The 21,113-nt window shown below is 47.6% G+C and overlaps 1 protein-coding gene across 1 annotated transcript in view; it reads right to left on the reverse strand.

The window, feature by feature from the left end:
- Positions 1–850: 850 nt before the first annotated feature.
- The window catches only part of nectin1b (nectin cell adhesion molecule 1b), an 81,118-nt gene continuing 60,855 nt past the window's right edge, over positions 851–21,113 (reverse strand). The window contains exon 6 of the mRNA XM_027021072.3: positions 851–5,304. Coding sequence (XP_026876873.1) covers positions 4,802–5,304 — 503 coding nt within the window. The 3' untranslated portion in view covers positions 851–4,801. The remainder of the gene's footprint in view (positions 5,305–21,113) is intronic.

The following is a 21,113-nucleotide window of genomic DNA, read 5'->3' on the forward strand; positions in this document are numbered from 1 at the left end:
CTCATTTTTCAGAGTACATATAGACAAAACAACTACGCCCATTTGTACCTATTATTATTATCGAGGCTGTGTTTTGGGATTTTATATCTGTCTGTATTGTTATTATCAATGCTGTGTTTTTATCAGTACCTACTGTTATTATTTAGGCTCTGTTTTTGTACATTTCACCGTAGTTCCGTTCATCATGTTAAGACAAATGCAGCAAAAGCATTTATTAGGGACTTGACATTTAAATGTTAGGAGGCAGGGCAGTGGAGAACTCCTTGGAAGGGCATATGGGAATTATTTAAAATCACCGCATGTTTCCCAAGCACTCGCTTGTGTCTTTCTTGTGTAGACAGAACTCAGTTCAGATGGACGTGTTTTTTTTTTTTTTTTTTGGCGGGGGTGGGGTGGGGTGGGGTGGGGGGGTTGGTAAATGACTTTGGTGAGATGGTAAATACACACACAGCAGAGCTGGGGGCATGAAAAGGCACTTCTGAAAGCAAAAAGTGTCCAATAAGAGTTACCACACACAGCAGAAACTGCTGCTGACAAGATTTTTTATTTAACTCTGAACAACAACAAAAAAAACTACTTCACCACTTGTCAACAAAAACTTAAATAATGTCAAATCAGGCTTTAAAATGTCAAAATGACTAATGAAAATTAAGGCGTTAAAATGGAAAGAAAAAAACTAGGTTTTATGTCTGTGTAGATGTCCAATGAGAACTTGTAAGCAGAGTTTTTCATAAAACGTCAAGTTTGGCAAGTTCCTGAACTCTAAATAGATCTACGACTGTGTGTCATGTAAGAAGCAGGATAAAATTAGCACTTAGTCACTTAGTCAGAGAACTGGGACAAAACGTCATTGACCATTGAAATCATTTAATGTTTTAAAGCAAATACAGGGTACTTCACTGGGTCAACACATGTGAACAATAGGTTTTTTTTCATAATCAGCCTCAGCAAACATACATTCACACAGCTGCATGAAGACTAGATCGTTCTTTTGTTTTTTTGTTGAATTTATTTACAAAGTCATTATATCTCGGTGCTTTTGCCCTATTGAGAACCCATCGACATATCAAAACTTATCTAAGTCATGGATAAAGTAGAATTATGGCGATAAGCTATACATATCCAGCCAGGTTGAACTCTTGGTTGCTTCTCTGATTGCTTTGCAGTCCAACAACTCGACATGCGTCCCTACTTCAATTGAGTCTACAGAAACTGAGCTGGAGTTGCAATGTTACATACAATATTTACAATGGAATGTGACTTTGTAGTGGGCAGTTAGAAAGGTGTAAGTGTCTGGAATGGAAAGATCGGCTCTGTTACAGATTGGGAAAAAATTGCAATAATAATAATAATAATAATAATAATAATAATAACTGTCTTTTAAAATCTCACTTATATGAAAAAGACAAAAACAAAGAAAAAAGATAGCATACACCACTGTGTACACACTGGTCACTGAAAACGCCTGATCTTTTTAAAGAGAACACTTGCTCTAACGAACCCTAGATGCAGGACATGAATGCCACTTGATTAAACTCATTCTGTGTCCCCCGTATGACATTTAAAGCCCATTACGTCCGCTGGGCGCCAGAGAAACTTGTGCTTAACGCAGAAAAGAGAAGAGCGTAATTAATACGGACCCCTGTACGTAGCTGGGTCAGCGCGGTGCAGGCGAAGGAGGAGAAACGACTTGATTGTTAATTAATGGGTCCGAACGGAAACCCCGCAACTTGAGGGGAGTAAGATGGGTGTCCCCTAATCACTACTGGGTCTGTGTCTAGGTCTCCAGTCTGGTCTGTAAAAACAAAAACAAAAAAAAAAAAACTGAAGGACTGAAGGGCATATGGAGGTCTCCACCCTTCTTACGAGAGGACCGAAGAGGGACATTTGAGATCAACCGATTCTCTCCGGACTGCAACACCTTAACTGCAAAGTAAAATAAAAGCAGATGACTGCCCTCCACGTTGGCCTGCGTTTCGAAAGGTATGTCTGTGTGTGTTTTGGCGTTTTTATATGTTTCGTTGGCTATTTCAGTCGGAAGGACCAAACAGAACATAGACATGTTTTACCCAGAATCTTTAACTCTTGTAAAAATGAATCTGATACACAGTATGGACAGGAGACAAACATTTCAGAGCAAATATTTCTGTACAATTTTTAAACTTTTCTTTAAAAAAAAAAAGAAGAAAATACCATATATCTCACGTACATCATAGGCACTGCCATTTGTAGAACATTGCACACCTATCAAGTTAAAATTGTTCATTAAAAAGAAACAACAAATGAACAGTTAGTCATCACACGTGGTCTTTTTCTCAGGTTAACCTAGGTTTCATATGGAGACTTTTACCCAAACAGTAAAGGTGTGCACCGAACGCAAACACAGATCTGTTTGACTTTTTCTCAGCAGAAAACACAAGCGGCATTCATTTGTGGCTCCATTATCTTACAAGAGCCACAGTATTATCTGCGAGATTACAAACGCTCCCTGTTCTAATCTGTCCTTGTCAGGGAATTAGGCCCGAGACAGGCAGAGGAGCTCAATTTATATTGACAAGCGGTGAGAAATTCAAATGCGTTTTGAGGGGGTTTGAAGGGCAATGCGTTTGTTGTCAGAAATTTGATTTGTCTGCAAAAAAAAAACCTTCCCAAAAAAGTGCTAAGGGATTAGGCCTACTGGAAATCAGAATTCAGAATTCAGGCAAACCCAGATGGTAACAAACCCCACAGCCCAAATGCTAGACTGGAGACTGGAAAACATTCTGCCGCAGAGTCAATAAAACAGAATAATAACACATAGACCACAGGTCTGGCTTAATGCAAAAGAGGAAAAATCAAAAGAAAGCAACACCAGCTCCTACACACACGCACACGCATACATATACATACATACATACACACACACACACACACACTAAATACATACATTAAAATAAGGCTTGCAGATTTGATTATTTCTGGCCAGCCAGGCGTGTCCATTGTCCATTACTTGGTGACTTTCCTATTTGATGTTTTGTTTTTTTGTTGTTTTTTTCCTTTTCCACCAGCGCCACTTCCACCCAGTCGCGTAAACACTGCGATCAACGGTAGCTGTCAGCAGACACTGTGGCTTGGACAATGCTGCAAATGTGCGGCCCCCTGGTTTCGGAGCAAACAGCGGTGGCAGTGTTTGTGAACAGAAGGAGGCTTAACCTTGTTTAGCCTTCTCTGCTGCGATATTAATTTCAAAATAAAATGGGAAAAAAAGAAAAGAGAGAGAAAACAGGACACCACGTGACCGAACCGGGGCCAGGAGTCTCTGGCCATCTTTAGCTGATGCAGTTTCTTTGTGGACGAGGACGCATTTAGTCGCCACACTCCACTCCACTGCCTCCAGGAATTCCAGAATCTGAACACGTCGCCATGATTACTGAGGGATTACAATCTCATATGTGCATGTGACAAAATATTACCATATTTAGCTATACTGTTAATATTTACATTGTCAAACATGTCCCCTCTCTAGAGCATCTATTACCTCACAAACAATGAGTCAATATCACCGTCCCCCCTGAAGGTTTTAAGACGAACACTCTACTCTCCATTACACAGGTTTGTACCACGTGTAAACGTTAGCAAAACCGGACCTCGGTAAAGCAGTGCTTCGGAAAGACTGCAAGCGAGAGCCCACCCAGACAGCCAGGACCCGGGGTGGCAGGATGGTGAACTGTAGAGAGGGCTGGCCTGGATGGGCTACCTTGCCTCTGGTGCAGCGCTCGGGAGGTCTCCCAACCAGCCCAGTGGCCCGGCCCTGCATGTCTGCCCTTGTCTGCACGCACGCTACATACGGCGACAGAGTGGAACCAAGCAGCCCACAGCGCAGACTCGGGAAATCAATATTACCACAGACATGCCTTTGGAGATTAGCCAGGATCTTGTGTGCTTATTTTTATTTAATAACCCCCCCCCACCCCACCCTACCCTCCAGCCGATTTGTCTGTTTCAGCCGCGAAGACCCATTCCACAGTCCGCTAGACCTTGCCCTTACCTGTGGCCTCTTGTTCCCATTGGCTGGGGGAACAAGCAGGCGGGGCTGCACCACAGAAATCAAACCTCTAAGAATAAAACGGTGTCTCTAAATTCACTCTGAAACAACTGACCACATGTCTCATAACTATCCATTTATATGTGAGAATTCTAATATTTCACCCCAGAAGTTTCAACTAACCAACACCCCTTAAAAAGGCAAAATGTTACAAAAGGAAAAAAAAAAAAAAAAAAAGATCAGTTATAAAAGTAAATCGAAGTAAAAACAATGGTAATGTGATTAAAATTTAAAAAGTATCATACATCCAGTGTGGGACTTTCACAAAAACACCCCTTCCTAAAACAGGTACAAAGTCTCTTTTCAAACATTTAATACATTTATTATAACTTCCAACAAAATAAGACAAAAAAATGAAAACAAAAACACCAAACATATTTCAAGCAACTGACCCTTGTGGCTTTAATAGTCAATGGCCATCAGCATCAGTCAATGATCACGCCACTGTTTGCTTGTTGTAGGTTAATCTAGTAATGTGTGGGCATTCGGCGGTGTCGCCGTGTGCCGATGCTGTAAGCGGTTTATCTACCGTTTAGTTGGATGGGTTCTGATGGGGGCGGAGCCTGCTGGGTGAGAGGAGTAGTGATGGGATGAAGGCGGGAACAGACAGGCTGGAGGGAGGGCTTCTCGAGATGGAGGTGGGGGGGTGTGTGTGGTGGGATGCAGGAAGGAGCAGAAGGTTGTTGATGCTTTTCTCATTTTTTGCTGTGCATGCCACTACACGTACCACTCTTTCTTTGAAATGACAGAGCCATCGGTCTGGGAGACCATGTCGTCGTTGATCTCAGACTCGGGATCGTACTGGAAAGCGAGGGTCCGTTCGTCGTAGTCACGACTCTCGCCTTCGTCCACCGTAAAATAGGGCCTCTTTAGGTCCTCGGAGTTGCCGTCGAAATCCCGCTCCACGCCGTCGAAGCCGCCGGGCGCACCGATCTGGGTGGGCTTCTTCTCGTCGTCGGAGTCGTCCGGGTACTGCAGGTTCTTGGGCATGGGCGGATGGGCGGGCAGGCCTCCGGCCTTGCTGTAGCCGTTGCCGAAAACGTGCTTCTTGGTGCTGTAGTCGCCCTTGAAGGTGCGCTGGCGACGCCGCAGGAAGAAGAAGAGCAGCACGGCCCCGCCCACTAGCAGGGCCACGCCTCCAACGGCACCCCAAATGGCGGCACCAGAACTTTGCTGCTCCTGTGACATCTTAGGGCCAGTAGACGGGTGGATAGGGAATTCTGGGTAGGAAAAGACAGATGGAAGGGGAGAGTGTGTCAGTGCTTGGTGGGAAGGAAGTGCTTAAGTGCAGGAATTCTCTCTGATGAGAAAAGGGTCATGCGGAAGGAGAAGCAAAAGGGGGGAAAATAAAGGGAAAGGTGCCACGCCCTCAGCCCCCAAGCCCTGCCCCCACCACATAAGCCCCACGCACATGATCCCAAACACCACCCATGCCACCAACCTATGAAACGCCCTATATATAACAAAACAAGCTCGGAATGTTTACAGATGCATGTGCTTTCCAGAAGTCAAAGAAATGAAGTCAGAGAGAAAGGAGAGCGATCGGCTTTTGAACAGACCCCACTCCCAGGTAACAACCCCACCCCCATCACGCGCAACAGTCACCAGCGCTTCTATGCACAGCGGTCAAACCAACCAATCAAAGCTTGCTCAAAGAATTCAGTCACATCTGAAATAAAGATGCCCAGTAACAGAGCAATCACTAACACATACAGTTAACAGTAGGACAATTACACCTTTAACTATTTGTTAGACTATTCTTCATTATTCAGCTAAAAATTAAGGGTTAATTTTAACCTCCTAAGCCATGTGAAGCCATGAAAACCAGACAGGCACAAATACTGATGCTTCACAGCTGCACTGGAAACCCAGCCGAGCTTCTCGGCATCTCTGACACCCTGACACAGGATGAATGTTTGGACATGCACCAGTGATTTGGATTATGCTGCTACAGAAATAAAAAAAAAAAAAAAAGGATCAACATACAAGGCCACACACTTCTAACAAGGCAACAATGGCACCATGCTGCGAATTCCTTTATATTCATAGCGCCTGGAACATTTTGCATTTATAATTCAAAGTGCATGACTCATGCAAGCTGTAGGTAGATGAAGACATGCATGCGCACGCACACACACGGAGCACATGCAATGCAAACCGCTGCAGATCCCGAAGGTGTTCTTTAATATAAAATGAGATGTTTCTCGAGCATGCAAATTCCATGGCCAGAGCGGGGAGCTCAATGCGGTCTCTCTCTCCACAGCTCAGGGCCTTAGCAGACCAGCCCATGAACCTTCAGACGCACTCATCCTATTCTCTCAAAGACCACAGTGGAAGGAATGAGCGAGGCTCTCCTAACAGCAGGGATGTGATCATTAGAGATTCAGCACTGTGCGAGTGGGCCTTCGAGGAGCCAGGCTCGACAAGGTCCACTCTCACGGGCCTCGCCCCGCCCCGAGATCCCCCTGGGCCGCCCACAGCAAACGCCCTCTGCCATGTCACAGATTCACACTGATTAGAGTCCAGGCCATTTGCACATGTTAATAGGGCGTTTCGGTGCCCGGGTGTCACACCCAAACTGTCTGACATGACATATTCAGGCCGTAACTGGAGGTTTAATGAGTTGCTGCTCTGGATCCCCCCGCCCCAAGCACACACACACACACACACACACACACACACACATGCACTGGGCTGCTCAGATATTTCTTACTGACACTCGGACAACTTGTGAAGGATTGCAGTCATAAAAGGTAAAACACTCAGGGGATTCAATCCATCATGGCTTGTAATCTAAAAATGCTAACAGGGAAAAGTCAATGCATAAAAACACACAAGCACGCACTCATATGTGCACAACCCTCCCACCAACCAAACACACACACACTCACACACAGATCTTGCCACTGGCAAATGAGAGCACCACTTATTTTTTAATTAGCTGTTATGACAAGAAGGCAAGATAGAGACAAAAAAGATAACCATTGTAAATTGGCTAATAATGGGCTTTTAAATGACTGGATTTTATTCTTAACTCTATTAAGCCAATACAACCAATTATCCAGTGGCTTTCTAATTAGTGAAATGATAAACACAGGGAACGACGGAGCCGGTGCTAAATGAAGATTTTTGCCTGCATCTTCTTGGTTAGACAACAGGTCTCTGAAAGTTGCCATCTCAATCTTAATTACTGAAATACTCACTTAATGGTTAGAACCATTCAACTGCACGGACGTGACTTCTGATCATCTCTATCTCTGCCCTTCTTCTTTCTGTTCTGGGCAAGTGTGTGTGTGTGTGTGTGTGTGTGTGTGTGTGTGTGTGTGTGTGTGTGTGTGTGTATGCGTACATGCTGGCTAGTCTCTCACATATCACCTCTCAGGTTTTAATCTGGCCTCTGATGGGATTAGAGAGACTGAGGGGCTTCATTACCTTCATGACTGAGAGAACAGAGTGGGGTCACCTCTGACGAGAGAGAGAGAGAGAGAGAGAGAGAGAGAGAGAGAGAGAGAGAGAGAGGCTGGATGAGTAAAAAAGATGAGCCTTCCTTCTCTAATCCTGTCTTCTCTTCACTGCACCCCTCCATGAGTAACTCCAGCATTCCTCTCCATAACTCTCAATTCTTCTCTTCATCTCTCGCTCTCTCCTTCTCCTCTCTCTCTGTTTCTTCTCTAGCACCAAGACATCTGTGTGTGTACATGCTGTATACGTGGCTGTTTGTGGAGAGTAAACAAAGACCTGTTCTCACTCTCACACACACACACACACACATATCCAAGTCAACTGAGGCCTATGTGAAGTGAACAACAGCAGCTCTATAAAGGGAGGGCCAAGTGTTCCTGTTTGGAGATTAAGGAAAAAAAGACCAGGTATGAGCACGTACATGTGTGCCGTGGGGAATATGGCCGGGCGGGTGATGTTTACCTCACACGCCAGAGAAGAAGGGAGACGCAACAGCTAATAAGGCCTTCTGAGACCCCGTGAGAGCCCGATGCCTTATGACACCTAGAAAATACAAAGGCCCCTTCTCTTACGACACCCAGGAAATGCAGCAGGGTAGTCCAAGCCTCACCACCTGGAATAATCAATATCAATTGTCTGTGTCAGGTATTACACTGCCCGTGGCCAAGGAGTCAGACAACACGTCTTGTGAATGTGAATAAATCATTTCAGGTGTAGCGAAACCTCCCCGCACGGAGGGAAGATGGGTAAAGAAACAAGCCTTATTAGCAGGGCTTTCAGCTCCCACCTCTTTAACAGTGGACAGTGAGACACTTTTGGCAGCGAGACACTTCCTTTCATAGCACCCCTCATGCCTTTGTTTCCAGCCTCTCGGTGTGGACCGCCTCCACCCAGGTGGGTTGTTCCATAGGTGTTCCTCAGCTGTGGTGGCATATTTCGCACACTGATGTCAACCACATCTGTGCGACTCCTGTATGGCCTCGGGTGTCCACAAATAACGTGGTGGAGAAGTAACGCCGCCGGGCACGGAGGGAATCTCAAACAACAACAACAACAACAACAACAACAACAACAATAAAGCTTTGCAGCCGTGCGTCAGCATACGTGTGGCGGGTGGGTTTGCGGCCGCACATCGTAGCTTAATCGCTTTTAGCGGTAAATAAAGCTTCGGACAGGGTGCTTCTAATGGAGCCTTGCGTTTACAGGTCTGGCAGCAGCTTGGAGCACATGCACCGAGAAGGGGGGGGGGGGGGGGGGTCGTGTTCATGGACCTGTCGCTAGCGGCAACACCTGCCAGCGAGCAGATAAAGCAAGGCCCAGAGCGCCGCGCCATTTGACGCAGAAAACAAAAGGCGACGCCCATTGTGGCACCTCTGGGAATATGCAGATAGAGAGGTTACCTTGAGCTGCCACGGCACGGCCGGCCAAAGTCAGATTAATAGCTGGCAGCACGCGCTATAATTCAATCCAGCTGTGTGATGGATTCATAATACGGCCGTAGGATGAATCTCAGCCTGCACGCCCGCCTGCCAAGACACTTTCTTTTTGCTCCTCCTTCACTTTTTGATCCCACTTTCTTTTGAGCACTCAAAGCGAACTTAGGGGGCGGCTTCAGCGTCAGAACGGGGGGACCTGGGCGGCAGTCGCGCCGTAGCCCGCGTCTCGGCAGTGCGAGATTTTACGAATAATGGCAGCGCTGCTCTGCTTGAGAGGGCCTGGCGGTAAGACAAGATCATCAGACTGACGGAGTGTGTGTGTGTGTGTGTGTGTGTGTGTGTGTGTGTGTATGAACGTGTCATGACATTAAAGCTTTTGCCAGCTTTATCCGCTGAACCAGGAGAGTGGAGATGAAGGAGAGAGTTACGGCCTCTCGTGCAGTGACCACTCCCACGGCCTCCTGGATCTCGGACTCTGCCCATTAGGTCACCCATCGCAGATAGAAAGCTGGGCTGCATTAGTCAGCTGTCACGCCAGCATCAGCACCTTTATAAGGCCAAGTAAAACTTTATGACCTCTCCGTGTGCTACCCTGTGTCATGTGACATAGCAGATGTCATCTCTGGATTTATCTGACACTAACGCTGCAGGAGTGGTATGAGATAAGTGAAAACACACATGAAGTCTCTGTGTGTTGTTCTCACTTGCCTCATGATTGATAGGGCCATGTATGTGTGTGCATGTGTGTGTGTGTGTATGTGTGTGCATGTGTGTGCATGTGTGTGCACGCGTGTGTGTGTGTGCGTGTGTGTGTGTGTGTGTGTGCGCGTGTGTGTGTGCGTGTGTGTGTGTGCGTGTGTGTGTGTGCGTTTGTGTGTGTGTGTATGTGTGTGTGTGTGCGCGTGTGTGTGTGTGTGTGTGTGTGTGTATGTGTGTGCATGTGTGTGTGTGTGTGCGCGTGTGTGTGTGTGTGTGTGTGTATGTGTGTGCATGTGTGTGTGTGTGTGTGTGTGTATGTGTGTGCATGTGTGTGCACGCGTGTGTGTGTGTGCGTGTGTGTGTGTGTGTGTGTGTGCGCGTGTGTGTGTGCGTGTGTGTGTGTGCGTGTGTGTGTGTGCGTTTGTGTGTGTGTGTGTGTGCGTGTGTGTGTGTGGCAGGTGAATCATGTGCTCCAGGGCACAGAGACCGACACGCCCGCACAGGCAGGACAGAGGTGTGTGCAGAGCCTGAGAAATTCCTCGCATCCACCAGCCTCGCACAGCAACGTCTCTAAAAGAAACAGCTCAGAGAGGGTGGTCGCAAACCAGCGAAAAAAATGAAAAGAAATGAACAGCGACAAAAAGCTCCTCCAGAGAAGACAAAGACGCAGAGATATATCACACCTGTCCTTCTGGGGGGGGACTACAGGAAGTAGGCAACATCACAAGAACACTTAAGCAAAAACCAAAGGAAATGGCTATATGTATATGCTGTGATTTGAGAGAGAGGGATAGGGAGGGGGGAGAGAAGAAGAAGAGGAAAAATAGAGAGCAAGAGAGAGAGAGAGAGAGAGAGAGAGAGAGAAAAGAGTGTACTCCCAAATTGCGTGAGAGACAGTAAAGCACTCTGCACTAGTACACCCACCACACCTCACTGTATTTAATAATTAGATTGATCCTGTTAATAATTTCCTGTTATTATTACTCATTTAGGTTTATCTAGTTTATTATAATTGTCACATTTTTTTTTAAATTTTATTATTATTATACTTACTTATGTCTATAAGAACCATTATTGCCATGTTCAACTCCAAGCTGTTTGCTTTAGGAAAATTGTACCTGATACAGTCGTGCGAATAAAACTACCTTGAATTGAGAGAGAGAGAGAGAGAGAGAGAGAGAGAGAGAGAGAGAGAGAGAGAGAGAGAGAGAGACCATCTACCATCTGAGAGAGAGAGAGAGACCATCTACCATCTGAGAGAGAGAGAGAGAGAGAGAGAGATCATCTACCATCTGAGAGAGAGAGACCATTTACCATCTGAGAAGAGAGAGAGAGAGAAACCATCTACCATCTCAGAGAGAGAGAGACCATCTACCATCTGAGAAGAGAGAAAGACCATCTACCATCTGAGAGAGAGAGACCATCTACCATCTGAAAAGAGAGAGAGAGAGAGAGACAACCTACCATCTGAGAGAGAGAGAGAGACCATCTACCATCTGAGAGACCATTTACCATCTGAGAAGAGAGAGAGAGAGAGAGAGAGAGAGAGAGAGAGAGAGAGAGAGAGAGAGAGAGAGGGAGAGAGAGACTGCCACAACTAATAAGTGACTGAAGTACAGCAGGCAGAATCTGTCCCTGCTTTCTTCTTCCGACTGGGCTTTGCCAGGTCCTCACCTGCTCCCCACTCGTCATATGGCTTTAAGCTTTGGGTAAAGAGGAGTGAAATGTCACTGCCACAGCTTTATCCTTCAGACCTGAGATGTGGATGGAAATCGGCGTGAACGCCAGTGATGCCTGCTGTGGCGGAGATAAGGGGCAGCCAGTGGGGGGGCAATTGTGCCATCACACACACGGGGGACGTACCGGGCCGTGACCGGAACGCGTGTTGGCGTCAGCTTTCTGGGGACGGCAGGACGTGGACGGAGCGGATTTTCTGACATTCGCCTTGGCACCTGTACCAATCGCCCTTTTTCCCCCCTCCCGATAACTGGAGCTTCTGTGAGCCGTAATGACACTCGCGCAAGGCGCGAGAGTCTGAGTGAAACGACTGATAATTAGGTTAGCCAAATACAGGGTCCTGGGTGCAGGACAGGGCCGAGGCATTTGACCGTGAGGTGAGAGATGGTGAGAAGAGAGGAGAGGAAAAGAACAGCAAGGTGAGGAGGAATGAGAGGAACAGAAAAGAGGAGAGGAACAGTCCAAACTCATCTCATTTTGGGCCGCGTTGCTTTTCTCTGCTGCTTTATTTTCGAGTCCGTGTGTGCGCCGAGGGAACCTGGGGTCTGCGGCGCTGACCCTGGGCTGCCATCTGACCCACTTACACTCCCGGGCCAAGAAGTGGCAGGGAGTGATCTGATCACAGCCGGGGAAAACGTTCCCCTGTCCCCGTCCAGGTTCCCCGCTAGTCTTCCCCTTTTAACGCCCCAGAGGGTAGGGGGCGGCGACCAGCAGGCGGAAGCAGAGAGCTGCAGAGAAGGGCAGATTGGCATGCCAGCGTGCTCTTTATCTGTCTCTCCAGAGGCACCAGACTGAGCCCACAGAAAGAGAGGGGCAGAGAGAGAGAGAGAGAGAGAGAGAGAGAGAGAGAGAGAGAGAGAGGAAGGGGGGGGGGGTACAGAGAGATGCTAATGTCTCATTTGTATAATGAAGCCGAAGTTTAGTGGCGGTTCCACAACCTGGAGCTACTTCCTGTTGAGAGGATCACAAGACTGCTTGTTTCCTATCTACGTCCAGGCTCTGAGGGTGGGGCAGCGGGGCTGGTGTTCACTGCGTACCAGCTCAACAGAAGGGGTGTCACAGGAGAGGCTAAAACATGTCACATCACAGCTGCAGCGATCTCACGGTGAACCAGAACGACACAGGGTGAGGGAGGGAGAGATAAAGAGATGAGAAACAAAGAGGTGCTGTTCTATTTTTATGTGTGTGTACTTCTGGTATTCATCAATCCACCACAGTATATTCATCACCACACCTCGCCTCTCAAAAGCGTTTATTTTTCCTTATATAGTGTCTTGGATAGCTCCATAGTCTCTGTAATTTAACCACTGGTAGCTGCTGCTTCGGCAGTGTGAGCGGACTAATATTTGTTGATGGGTGAAGCGGACTAAAGTTGACGCTAATGCGAACGCAACCGTTGGTGCTCTGCTCCCCAGATGTCAGTTGCGTTTGCACGTTTGCAGCTATCGCGACGAGCAGGAGAGACACGTGCACGTGGCTGCACTCCTCCCACGCGCTGCCCTCCGCTGCCTCCGGGGCTCCGTTAACACGCCTGAAACAACGACCCAATGCTAAGGATGAATATGGAAGATAAAGACGTTTTTTAATGCATATGAAAAGCTCTTCCTGTTGGAGGGACCTCCCTTTTCCTGGATATCACCCACTCTACCGCCCCCTTTTCCATGCTGCACACTCCTGTCAGTGTTTTGCTCTCTCTCTCTCTCTCTCTCTCTCTCTCTCTCTCTCTCTCTCTCTCTCTCTCTCTCTCTCACTCTCTCTCTCTCTCTCCGCCTGTCTGAGTCTTTCTGTCTCTTTCCATCTCCTTCTCACTCACTCTGTCTCTCGTGATTTTTCAGAGTAGGACATGTGACAGCAGAGAGGGTTTGGAGGCTTATAGGAATGTCAGTAAACAGCGCCCCTCTCTCCCTCTTTCTCTCTCCCTCTTTCTCTCTCTCTCTCTCTCTCTCTCTCTCTCTCTTTCTCTCTCTCTCTCTCTTCTCTTTCTCTCCCTCTTGCTGTGCCTTACAGGTTATTTTTAGGCTTCCATTTTATTCTATTCCCTCAAATGAATCCAAATATCAGATTCACTCAGCCATTTCTTCCTGTCACATGAATTCTTTTATTTATTTATATTTTCATCTGTGATGCTATGTTTTATTCATCTCATTTTCACCTTGTGGTTGACAGTTTTTTTTCCTCCCTCTGTCTCCCTCTCTTTTTCACTCTCTCTCCTTTTCCTTCTCTCTCTCTCTCTCTCTCTCTCTCTCAACTTCATTTTCTCACAGTGGCGCAAGCAATTGCTTGTTCAGGAGAGCGTGAACAGATGTCTACCACGCCAGCCACCCTTTACGAAGGCAGCCGGCTTAGCTTCTCTCTCTCTCTCTCTCTCTCTCTCTCTCTCTCTCTCTCTCTCTCTCTCGATCTCTCTCTCTCTCTCTCGATCTCTCTCTCTCTCTCTCGATCTCTCTCTCTCTCTCTTTCTCGCTTGCTAAATTGAGGGGACCAAAGTCACTCCTGCCACACTAAGTTACGTGTGAACCCCGGTCTTAATGGGTGACTTCTCACACACTCACACACACACACACACACACACACACACACACACACCTCCTTTTCCACTTGCGAAGGCGCATCCTCCCCAGTGCGTTGTGTTGGTGGCTCCCGCTGCTAACAGTGGTAGGCTTGGCTGCAAAGGTGTCTGTTCCACTCGCCTGCCCACTGTCTCGCCCCCACCCCGCAGGCCGTGAGACGTCGACCTCCGCAGGGGACGAAAGCGCGCGCGCGTACGCATGCGAGGGATGCGGAGCTACGCTCGCACAGATGTCTTTCCTGCGGTTCGGGACCCGAGCGCTCGCACGAGTCATCTGTGCGGAGTGAGAGGATGAAGAAAATTGCCTGTCTTGGAATATGTAGTAATATTCACGTGACTGTAGTTAGGGGCCACAGCCCTATTCTGCGCTTCTAACGTGACACCGGAAAGGGAAGGGATATGGTTACAATTTTCGGCTGAGCTGTGAGCCTGAGACAGCGAACACGCTGGTTCTTTCTCAGGGGAACAACGCATAATTGCAGGAGGATCTGAGAAAAGCCTACTTAATTTGTTGCTTACTCAGAACAAGATGAGTTTACAGATCTGATGTCTCAGCCACACCAATACAGAGTGCGCTGTGTGTCGAAAGGCGAAAGATTCCCACCCATAGATCTTGCTCTTCATTTCTTGTAATTAAGACTTCCTCCAGGTCCTGTTGATGAAGGGCTCAGCTTCAAGGGTTAACCACATATAGGCTGTTGTTAAACCGCCATGGAACTCTAAGAAAATGAGGACATCATTCCTGGTTAGGGAATGCGCTTCGGAGCCATTCCTGATTTGCCCACGGAATGAAGGGAAAGTCAGGAGACGCCGCGTGTCTGAGCGCTGGAGCTGCGTTGGAAAGGCAGCCTTCCCAGTCCTGTAGTAATTAGCTGATTAAACTGTTTGATTGGACTGTCGTCAAAAACGCATCCCGGGGGACACATTTCACAGAAGGGGCAATTTTAAAAAGACACACAGAGAATACAGGCAAGAGACTGAATATGTAGCTCTCTCCTCTCCTCTCCCCTCCTCTTCTCTCTCCTCTCCCCTCCTCTCTCTCCTCTTCTCTCCTCTCCCCTCCTCCTCTCAGTCAGGCTTCTCATAATCCTAGCTAACAGACTCAGATCTTAGCAGCAGCCTGTAGGTTGGGAATAGCTGTAAAAACACAACCAAACCCACTATAAAATACGAAAATATAAGCCAGCAGCAAATTTGATACACCACCAGGCACACACATACACACACACACACACTGCTGCTCCTTACCCTGTCAGTTCAGGAACATCCCCTCATGTAAGAAGGTGACACGTGGATAGGGAGATATGAACACTATGATAGTGCATCAGGCAGTGAGACAAGGCCCTGCAGCTAATCGAGAATAATGAGAGGAATGAGGGAGGACTCTGTGTGGAGGGGGTGTGTGCGGAGTTTTTAACGAAGCGCCGCTCAGGTGGGCTGAAGTGCTCATTAGCTCGGACCTGCCGCATCCCGATCACGAGGCCCGATCCTGGAAGGCGTCTGACAAATCAGTGCATTTTCCTATCGATCTCGCACTGGAGATTTGCATTCTGTCTGCTGTGTTTGACAGAGTGCTGGGAACTAAAGATGTTAAGTAGCGCATGTCAGGGGAGGGGAAGGTTGCTACAGCCGTTCTTTGGGTGGGTATGAGGGAGTGAGTGTGTGGGTGTGTGTGCATGTGTGTACGAGTAAGTGTATGTGTGTCAGGGTGTGTGCTTGTGTTTGTGTGTCTGCATCTGTCAGGGTGTGGGTGCGTGTGTGTGAGTGAGTGTCGGTGTGAGGGTGTGTGTGCACTGCATATGTCAGTGTATGTGCGTGCGTGCGTGCGTGCGTGTGTGTGTGTGTTGAGGGGTGACAGGGAGATCACTTAGGATGCACCCCCGTCACCCTCGCATGAGAAGCAAAGTGAGCACTCCATCAGTCTTTTGTTATTATTATTAATATGCGACCCACCCTTATAGTCTAAAGCAGCTGGCAGAGGAGCAGACATGTGACAGCTCTCAGCCAGGCCTGTCCAAGGCTGTTGGGAGGAACGAAGATGCTGTTTGAAGGTAATAACGTGAAAACGCACACCTCTACCTGAGCCAGCCAGGGCCTGTGAACGCTGCTCTACAGCACAGCCAGGGGGAGAAACAGGAGGGAGATGCACAGTGACAGAGGAGAGGGAGAGAGAGAGAGAGAGGGAGAGAGAGAGAGAGAGAGAGAGAGAGGGAGAGAGAGAGTGTGTGTGTATGAGAGAGAGAGAGAGAGAGAGGGAGAGAGAGAGTGTGTGTGTGTGAGAGAGAGAGAGAGAGAGAGAGAGAGTGTGTGTGTGTGAGAGAGAGAGAGAGAGAGAGAAGAACAGAAAGAGACAAAGTAAAAAGAGGAGGAGGGAAAGAGAAGAAAACAAAGAGATGTGAGGAGGGAGGGTGAGAAGGAGCCATTTCAGCAGCTGTCGGGGGAGTCAAGTTTCTCCGTTTCTCACAGAGAACCGCTGAACTGCAGCACCACAATGTTATCATTGCTCCCACACGGGGAGGGCAGTCACAGCCCAGCACGCCAGCGCAAGTCTCCCGCACACAATGCCTCTTTTCTCTCAGGTGGGGGGAGGGAGGGGTGCGGGTTGAGCACGGAGAAGTCTGACAGTTTACAAACAACCGGGCGGGGCTCCAAGGAGTGTGGCCAGAGCTCCACGGCGTGGTGGGGGGCGGGGCTGCATGTGCCACCGTCAGCCAGCACGGTGACGGGCACACGCGGACCCGACTGGGGCCTCCTGAACTTAGTATGTCACTGTATGCGAACGGGTCATGCCCAAGCTCTGGTCCTCGGGCAGCATGTCTCTGGTGTGTGGGTGTGTGTGCGTGTGTGCATGTGTGTGTGGGTGTGTGTGCGCGCGCGCAAGTGCGTGGTTTTGTGTGTGTGTGTGTGTGTTGCTGTTAAGCTAAACAGAGTAGCTACGCTCCCGTCTGCAAGGCTGTGAGATTATGCTTGTTGCCAGAGCTAGGAAGGCTCCCGCCATGGAGAATTAGCCTTGAATGAGCCATATGCCCTCAGCCAAGGCGTGGCACCAACTTAGCCGAGCACAGCGGCAGATGGCAGACTCATTACCATCTCATTCAGCCACGCCAGGCCTTCCGCAGGGCTGGAGTCTCCAGACCCTGGGACAAACGCTGACGAACCGCCGCTAATACAGTTTTCCCATTCAGTCACAGATCTAATAACAGTGAGAACTCAGGATGGATTGGAGACACAGGCCCCGTTCACACCTGGCATTAACATGTGCCCTGGGTGATCAGGTCATAAATGGACAGCACTAAGTACAAGTGGGAATGGGGTACAATGCGTCTCGGAAATGCAACGTAATCCGATCACTCTATGCACTTTCGGAGGTGGCTGGGTACGCATCAGCCCGTATTAGACCTGTAGTGTCTGTAGGGACGAGCGATTATCAGTCCCCTCCGATAACTGGATCCGATATTCGGCATTCTCATGATTATCGGAATCAATGTGTTACAATGAAAAACATCTATCTATCTATCTATCTATCTATCTATCTATCTATCTATCTATCTATGAATGATTAATGCATGATGATAAAAAAACACACTTCTGTAGTCTGTCCTGGATGTCTTGGATTATGCAAGATGTAAATGACACCTCAAGTACAACACACAACACTTCTGTAGTCTGTTTCTCTGTCCGACCCACCCACAGTGCTGTTGGATTGGTAGAAATGTGGACCGCCTGTCAAGTGTGGACCGCACCCCGTCAGGTGTGGCTGTTCTCTGTGATAACCACTGAAATGAAGCTGGACAGCTCAGTCGGCAAAAAAACACAGTGCACGTGGTCATGCAATTCCGCTCGCTCACTCTCGCGCGCACACTTTAAGATAATAACCGTCATCAGTACACTTTCTGCACAGTTCTGATGTGCACTACACTCTAGTACAAACACACACTAGCCAAACAAACTTGTACGCAACATGAACCCTGCTTGAAACATCACATTTGCTGGGCGAGAGGGTGCAAACACAGTGCATGGGCGCGTACTGCTTCTGTGATAGTCTGAACGTGTTAGGAATATGTGGGCCCAAAGCCCGTTTTGCACCAGAGGCGGCGCGCTACTCTACAATGCTTGCTAATTCACACAGAACGTGATTCACCCTGGTAGGTTTTGTGTACAGGGAAACAATAAGAAATATTCCTTCAGTTACAATGTCAATGCGGATGAGAAGTCTACTTCGTGGAAACAATAATATCTCTCAACAGCTCGGTAACTGGGAGGTTTTTACAGCATGAATGAATCTGAAACCGCTTCTGTTCTTAGGAATTTTGCGGTAGTTTTCACTTTGAAAAGTGCAAGTAAAACGAGACACAGAGAAAGTTGACTGTATTCCACGCCTTTCTCAAGATTTATATTAATTTATATTAATGATGCTGAAATATGGCCTAGGCTAGCTGTTCCAGCTGTTAGATTGTAGGCCTAGATTGCATGATATAGTAAGAATACTAAATTTGGATTGTTTCTGGGTAAAAACAGCTGCCAAGTGGCGAGCAGCAAAAACACAATCTATTTTTTGCAGAAGAGTTACTGGAGACTGGAATTTAGAACATTTTTTTCAAATGTATGCAAATTTATCCATATACAGCATTGTGGATTTTGATGCTATTTTTTGTTCTTTTAAGAAGCAATTTAAGTTAGTCTTTTATACTAACATTCAAAGCACATTTAATAATGTCCTAATATAATTTCATAGTTTAATTCACACAATTTAATGTGAAATGTGCGTAAGAGTTACATGTTGTAAATTTTCACAGTACAAAAATCAAATTTATGGTAAATGAATATCGGCACACAAACATCCGCTATGGATGTCCTTAATTACTAATAACCGGTATCGGCCCTGTAAAAGCCGTATTGGTTGACCGCTAACATCAAAGCGTTTCCTTGTCTAATGCGTCCTGAAGCGACCGACAGCAGTGAAGTAGCAGCCATGTCACCTAGTTAGGCGAGCTAGTGTATGAGCAACGGGCTAAAAGACGGTTAAAAGACTCGCTTCCAGTTGGGCTGAGGACATTTCTGTCTGAAGAGCATAGTGCGAGAGTAATGTGGTAAATGCGCTCGACACTTCAGTGGAAATTATGCAAGAAATCTGATCACATGTGATTAGTCGAAATGCATGTTAATGCCAGATGTGATCAGGGCCTTACAGAACGGCTCTGTCAGGCTGTGTTAAAAACAGTTAAGTTCAGCTGGAAAGAAAGATTCAAGTGTGTGTGTGTGTGTGTGTGTGTGTGTGTGTGTGTGTGTGTGTGCTCAGATGGATCAGTTATATCATTTTTTCAGTGTTCCATAGTTTTATCTGTCATCAGCCTTAAGGAAAGAATCCATGGCTTTGAATACAGAAAAGATGCGTTCACATGTTTAACATGTAAATACATGTCAGTAATGTCAACAAGGCCATAGGTATCTCAACAATGGGTGGTTGGTTGGGGTGTGTGTGTGTGTGTAGCCTGAGCCAGTCTGTCACAGCAGGATGCGCGTTACTTCGATCTGTCAGACACACCAGTGTCGTTAAAGTTTTGAAATATTTTTGAGTTTCTATTCTTCTTTAGAGTTGCCTTCCAGCAAGGTTTTAGCATGGCTAAATTAGCACCAAATCCAACTACACTCGGCCGCAGTACGCATGCCGCCGTTACGCGCCCTGAGTGTCGTCCAGCATGGCTGGCAGTGATGGCGTTTAATGTGAATACCATGGCAACAGAAAAACAACTACGCTGTAAAAGAGCTGCTGTGTGTGAATTCTAAGCTGTCTAGCACAGATCTTTTTATCGAGTCCAACTGCGTTTAATTTAAGCAGGTAATCGCTTGTAGCCACTGTTCTACCTGATAAGCACATCCATCTCCTGGGCATGTTTGCATGGTAGGAAGCCACTTCTATACTGCCATCATAAAGTGCCCTGGCTAAAATGATTTATTTTCCAATCGTGTTGTAGTGAGCATATTATATGATTTAGCTTCATATTTTAAAAACTATTTACATTTATTTTTATTTCAGTTAACGAGTATACTTTTCAGTGCTTCTTATCAAGATAACTATAACTGAGATGCAAACACCCCCCTCGACACTAGGTAAGCAGTGAATGAAAAAAACATACTCTCGACAGCCTCCCCGGCCAAAACAGACAGCTCCACTCTTTCTCTGTCACACACACACACACACACACACACACACACTACACTTCCAGTGTTCACAGGAGACTTCATCACTCAGCATCTTTTCAACAGCAGCATTTCAGAGCTCTGTTAACACTCGACTAATGTCTGCAGTCATCGAAACCTGACAACGGACCAGATAATATCACTCTGTTCCCATGGCAAGTTTTCGCTTAGAATCAGCAGAAAGGGAGAAGCCTGTACACACCCACACAAACGCGCGCGCAGTGGCACACACGCATGCACGTGCACACACACAAACGTGCACCCTCGCAAACGCGCGTGTGCATGCACGCACATACCTAGCAGAAGTTGTTTTGGTTTTTTTTGTTTTTTTAAAAAAGCGCAACCGTAACTTTGATGTGGTGAGCAAGGGGGTGAGCCTTCAACGATGCGACCAGACGGGCATGCAAAGAACTGCGTTTAGGAGAGGATCCAAAACAAAGAAGAGGGCGAGCGAGCAAGAGGGAGACAGCAGGAGAGACTGAGAGATAGAGAGAGAGAGATTCCATGCATTCCATGAAACCGAGACCCATGGAGCAGATCTGCAGAGATCGCGACGGCACGGAACGTCGTGCTGCTTTCGTTCGCCTGAGGGAACGGGGAGCATCCCCGCGCAGGGCAGCGTCCCGCCGCCTCGGCCGCGCCCGGGGGCCACGCTCGGCTTGCGGGGTTGGCGGGGACGCCGGAGCGGCGCGGCTGCCTGCACTTTTGAAGCCGCGGGGTGTCCGACGCCTACCCACCCACCCACCCTCCCCGGAACATCGGGATGAAGGGAGCTGTTCTCCTGCACACGCCGAGAGGCTGGGGAGAGGAGTGGGAACTCTGTGATCCGCACTAAAATCCCCCGCTGAGCCGCCCGTGATATTTATGGGCTAAGATGACAAGGCACTTTATTCTGCCTCTTTCCGTGGCTACTTGTGTGTGTGGG

Source organism: Electrophorus electricus, chromosome 6 (assembly GCF_041902795.1).
Source record: "Electrophorus electricus isolate QZ-2024a chromosome 6, ASM4190279v1, whole genome shotgun sequence".
NCBI lineage: Eukaryota > Metazoa > Chordata > Actinopteri > Gymnotiformes > Gymnotidae > Electrophorus > Electrophorus electricus.